Source organism: Psammomys obesus, unplaced genomic scaffold (assembly GCF_907164565.1).
Source record: "Psammomys obesus unplaced genomic scaffold, mPsaObe1.curated_primary_1811, whole genome shotgun sequence".
In the NCBI taxonomy this organism is placed as follows: Eukaryota; Metazoa; Chordata; class Mammalia; order Rodentia; family Muridae; genus Psammomys; species Psammomys obesus.
Genome location: NW_026595776.1, coordinates 1 through 5622, shown reverse-complemented (window position 1 = coordinate 5622; position 5622 = coordinate 1). Strand labels below are relative to the sequence as shown.

At 52.2% G+C, this 5622-nt stretch overlaps 1 protein-coding gene across 2 annotated transcripts; it reads right to left on the bottom strand.

The window, feature by feature from the left end:
- Positions 1-318: 318 nt before the first annotated feature.
- Positions 319-5376, bottom strand: Mif4gd (MIF4G domain containing). 2 transcript variants are annotated; one of them, XM_055619387.1, is made up of 5 exons: positions 4768-5376; positions 2264-2373; positions 1948-2103; positions 1499-1534; positions 319-1033 (listed from the first exon to the last, which is right to left on the bottom strand). In XM_055619387.1, the coding sequence occupies exons 1-5, from the start codon at positions 4847-4849 to the stop codon at positions 806-808; spliced, it is 612 nt and encodes a 203-aa protein (XP_055475362.1). In that variant the 5' UTR covers positions 4850-5376; the 3' UTR covers positions 319-805. The 2 variants fall into 2 exon arrangements, with proteins under 2 accessions (XP_055475362.1, XP_055475361.1); XM_055619386.1 differs by having other exon boundaries at positions 1499-1591; positions 4768-5372.
- Between the last annotated feature and the right edge of the window lie 246 nt (positions 5377-5622).

Below are 5622 nucleotides of genomic sequence, written 5' to 3'. Positions count from 1 at the left end.
CACTTGAGTTACTGCCTCCTTGCAAAGTTGTGGAAGGAAGTTATGGATGGAGAGGGACGTTTGTACTGCAGTCTCGATGCTGTGGAGCCTCGACTCTCCCATACCGGCTAGAGGTTGGGGTACAGCTTGAGTGAGGCTGCCCCTCACACAGTAAGACTCCGTGCCTTAGAGCATGTGTTGCCTGGTAATCCAACTGTTCCCCTGCTCCACACCCTCAGAGACAGAACGTGGTCCCTTAGAAATCTCCAAGAAACTCAAGTCCAATCTTCCTTCAGCTGGGGGTACACCTTTGGATGCTATGGAAGGAGGCAATTTGGTTTCAGAAAAGATTTATTAGAAAACCTTCACCCCAACCTGGTGAGGCATTGCCACTCACGAAAAAAACCGACTGCAGGATATAAGCTTATCTGCACAGCCGTCTCTGCAAAATGTACCAAACACGATGTGTCTTGCCCTTAATATCCCACCAACGGCTGTAATTGCCCATTTTACAGATGGGGAAACTTGAGGCACCAAAGTAGTGTTGCACCAGTGGTTACACAGTTCAGTGGTTGTTAGTTGCCTTTCCCTGCCTGGCCCAGGTGGTGGGAGAAAAGAAGCTAAAAGGACTTGGAGGCAGTGCGGAAACAGGACAGTCTCCAGCTAGAAGACCAGGGCTGTTTGGTTTCTTAACTCCAGAGTGGGAAGGGAAGAGGGCAGTCATAGAAGAGCCTAGAAGGGACTAAGAGAGACAATGATTCTGGTGCCAGCTGGAAAAGAGTGTCACAGGAAGGTGTGTGCAGCCATAGGCCCATGGGAGCCCAGCTTAGTCAGAAACCTCACTATAGTAATACTTGTGGGCAGCGGGCGTGGTCTTCCAGCCAGCTGCCCGGAACTCGATGATCTCCAGCAGCAGCAGCCGGGCCAGGGAGCTGAGGTCTATTGGGAGCAGGAAGCCATCCCGGATTAGGATAAAGAGCTCATCCATGCGCTGCCCATTCATCTTCTCCAGCTGCTCCCCAACCCGGTGCAGCTGCAGCACCAGGCAGTCCACCTGCAGGGGCGTGGGAAGACCTGGTCAGCCAGAGGGAGGACCAACGTGGCGCATGGAGTAGCGGCACCTGCTGGGTACCACGCTTTGCCCTTCATGGTGACTCCTTGCTTCACTCTGACACCAGGGGCTAAAGAACTTGTCCAGGACATCTGACCAGGCTGAACTCCAAACCAGGCCTGTCTCCAAATTGTTGCTTAGCCCTCCTCACTGCCTGCCTCACAGTTGGTTCTGGGCCATCTGTGCCCACAGCTGGCCACAGCCCTTGTCATTCAGAGCACAGGGCTCCCTCAGGGGAGGGAACCTTGGCTGCTCTGCATTCTGGATAAATTCCAGACACTGTGGTTTGTCTTGTGATTGCTACAGGCCTTCAATGCCCCTACTAGACACTTGCTGAGGAGCACTGCCCTCCAAGTCCACACGCAGAGCCAGCGTGCCCACCACAGCCTTTTGTCAATGGCCACTCACCTCCTCTTCCCTGCTCAGACTCTCAGGCTGGGCCAGCTGGAAGAGACAGTCATAGACAGGGTTAACCAGGGCCATCATGGGCATGTTGTTCACCTGTGGGGAGAGCAGAAGGAGCAGGGACGCAGCATTGGTGACCACGGGGAGCAATCCAAGCCTTGGCCTTGGGACACAGGCCAGGTGTGGTGTACACGCACCTCAGAGCAGGCGGACCTCTGAGTTGTAGGTCAGCCAGGGCTACATTGAGAAGTCCTGTGCCAAACAGTAAATGAATGTAGGATGATTATGAGGCTGGAAGAGACCAAAGTGCGAGTGTAGTTCCTTAGGATACACAGCTTTTATTTTCTGGCCGTACACTGAATGCCTAGACTTCTACAACATTTTTTTGTTTTTGAGACAGTCTAGTCTTGCTGTTTAGCCCTGGCTGGCCCTCACCGCCGCCCCTGTCTCACCCTTAGGTAGTCAAAGACGTTGCAGATAAAGGTGACATAGCAGACCCAGCTCTGCAGGGAGCATGCTCGCAGCTGCTCCCGGGCCTCATACTCCTGCTGCAGCCGGTTGAGGAGCCCACGCCGGAAGACACTCTGGCCTGCTTGTTTACTCTCGGCCTGTGAGCCAGGAGAGAGAGGTAAGCAGAGCACTGCCCATCCCCCCACCCTAGCCTCTCTGTGTAACTTCCTCCTGTGTCTTGAGCTGGCTGGCCTGTGCCTGACCCTGACCCTGAAGTGCCATTCTCAAGGCTGCTTCCCTCTCTGCCAGCCCCCCAACCTGTATGATGGCGTAGCACATCCGTCCCGCTTCTTTGCTGAACACACAGTCCCGCAGAGAATGGTCCACAATCACATTGGCCACTTTCTCCAAGTCCACAGCACCTGGATCTGGGCAGAGACAAGAGGGGGTCTACAGTTACCTGCTTACTCACATTTGCCGCCATCTGCTAAGGACTGAAGGTGGGTTTTGTTTTTCCATCACACCCAAGGACTTTCAGTATTTGCAACAGCATTCCCAACACATGCTGAGAGACGAAGGGAAAGCCAGCTCACTGGCACTCAGGAGGCAGAAGCAAGAAGGATCAAGAAGTCAGGGTTACCCTGGGCTACATACAGAGTTTCAGGACAGCCTGGCCTACTTGAGACTGTCTCAAAAAAGAAAGCTTGGTTGAGTGGTGCACACCTATAATCCTGGGACTTTTGAGGCAGGCACAGGTCAGCCAGAGCTACATAGTGAGACCCTGTCTATAAAAAAAATAGCTTATGTGTACAGGGTGTAATTAGGCATCAAGCACTACGCCTAATGTGTGAAACCAAAGGTTGGTCACAAAGCAACCAAACCAATAAAAACACATTTTCCAAAGAAAGTGGTTATAACCATGCCTAGGGAGGCGCTCACTGTCAGGGTCCTAGTTGCCTAATCAGAAAATAGGGAGTTGGAGCAGGGTCTCAGTGGTTAAGAGCGCTTGCTCTTTCAGAGAACCCAGGTTTGATTTCCAGCTTTTACACTGGCTGTTCACAGCTGAACCCCAGCTCCAGAGGATCTGACATCCCTTTGCCTCCACAGGCACCAGGCATGGCATATGCACGGTTCACATGGAGACAAGTAAGAACACACAGAAAAAATAGTTTAATTATTATTGTGGCATACACCTTTTATCCCAGTATTTATAAGGAAGACACAGGCCGACCTCTAAGTTGTAGGTCAGCCAACGCTACACTGAGAAATCCTGTGCCAAACAAAATAAATGACTGTAGGTTTATGAGGCCAAAGTAAACGTGTAGTTTCTTAGGATACACATCTTTTATTTTCTGGGAGTACACTGAATGCCAAGACTTCCACAACATACATTTATTTATTTGTTTGTTTGTTTTTGTTTTGAGGCAGCCTTGCTATTTAGCTCTGGCTGGCCTGGAGCTCACCATGTAATTTTTTTTTTAATTCTTTATTTATTTATTTTTTGTATGGTTGTTGTGGATATAAACATGTTTCTGTTCTGGTCCCAGGTGTGGGATGTGGAGCTGATTCAGATGGTCCACAGCAGCAGACTATTTGCCTCATGTGGGCTTGAGAGGAGCTCTTTGCCAGCTGCAGAGAGTTTAAATCTGAGGACTCTGGATAGAGAATAAATGACAGGGCCCACAGAGTGTGCAGGCTCTGTGAAAGAACAAGGCTGCTGCTGCTTCCCCCTTGCTGCTCTTGGTTGCTGTTGTGAGATCTCCTGAAATGATGACTGGACTGGCTCCAAGGAACCCAATGACCCTGACCAGCAGGAAGCAGCTAAGGGAACTGCACCCCCCTCCCACTAACCCTTTCTCATTCCTACCTGGTGTTGGGGTGTTGGAAGGGATTGGGGTGGAGTAGGAAGAAAGATATAAGAAATGTAAATAAGAGTTTTTAAAAAGTACATCAACAATGTATATATGCACACTATGTGCTTGCCTGGTCACCGGAGGTCAGAAGGTGTGGGATCCTGGCCATCAGGTTACCAACAATCACGAGCCTATCTCTCTCTCTCCAGGTCCTCTGCAAATGCTCTTTATGTTTTGGTGCAGGGTCTCACTGTGTGGTCCCAGCTATCCTGGAACTCATGGAGATCCACTTGCCTCTGCCTCCTGAGTTCTGGGATCACAGGAGAGCACCACAAAAAGTACTCTAAATCGATGGACCATTTCTCCTTCCCCCTGAGTGCTGGGATTACAGGAGAGCACCACAAAGAGTGCTCTAAATCAATGGGCCATTTCTCCTCCCCCAGGCATTCTATGTAAAGCAGCTTGGCCTTGAATTTGTGCTAATCCTCCTGCCTCTGTGATCTGCTGGGATTACAGGTGTTCTCACACACACACAGAGGCTCCAGACAGGAGCCTCTCCAACATGTTTAGCTTGCCACATGACAGCCATTGCTGATCGTTCTGGCAAACTTCTGTCCTGACTGTGACAATGGAAGGGCATAGGGCCAGTCAACTACATATCCTCTCCACTGGGCTGATGCTCCAACTTCTGTCCCAAGTCGGGCAGCTCTGCACATTCAAGGGCTCTGACTGCCTCGAATGCAAAGGCTTTAGAGAGAAAAACTCTGTTCTCCTTCATGGGTTCTTAAAGACTTTTATGATCTTAAACATGACTGTGATTCATTCTCCAAAATACTGGCTCAAGAACGCAGCTCAAGAATTAGGTTGTGACTTACTCTCAACGAGCCAAGGGAAGGCTTGGGCATTGCCTCACTCTGGGCCTCAGGCTCTCCGAAGCTCTTGCCCAAAGAGAAGGGCCGGTATGCTCACCTTTGAGCGCCGTCTTCAGCAGCTGCTGAGTCGCTGCGTCAAAAGACTGGATTTTATACTCATCTCTGCTGGCCTCTCCCATGACGGCCTAGCCCCAGCGGTTTTCACTGGCCTGAGACTAATGACAGCACCTGAGAAGCAAAGATGGACGAGGCTTCAAGGGTGAACCGGAGAGCTCCACATTCTAGTCCGTGTAGGCATTGGGCGGGGCAGGCCAAGGCTTGGGCACAGGCAGAACTGGACTTTCTGTTGTGTTCAGTGGTTGGCCGAGTGCCCACCAAACTTGGCTTCTGGTGGAGTACTTGAGCACCAAGTAGGCACCTGCTGCTCAGCTTAGGAAAACCCAGGCTTCTGGGACTACGTATGAGAAGTGAAGCGGGAATTCACCTAAAGTCGCACCAGCAGCTGGATTATTGTATCAGGGTAAATCTAGGGGAACATATACTGAACCGGGGTGTGTTGAGGTCAATATCAGACTCGCCCATATAATCCAACATGGAGAATGCTGGCTCAGTTTCTTGGCCGGCGTGGTCCAAGCCGCAGTTCCTGATACCAGCAGGGCTTCGAGCGTTTGCCAGTCCTTTATAGCCTACAAAACCCACCCCTGCAGCCGTTGGGCAAGGGCTAGCCTGCGTAGGCGGGGCCTCCATCTCCGGGGCTGCGCGGCGCGCGCCCGGCCGGGGCTGCTCGCTGCGTGCTCGCTACCGCTGCCTGCCGGCCGCGGCCCGCCCTCGCCTCCGCACCCCGCCGCCGCCCCGGCTCGCTCCCGCGTCTGGCGCCGAGACAGATCTGCACCCGACGTCTGCGCCTCCGCCACCGCCGCGCCGAGCGCTCACCGACCCCTGTCCCCTTCTC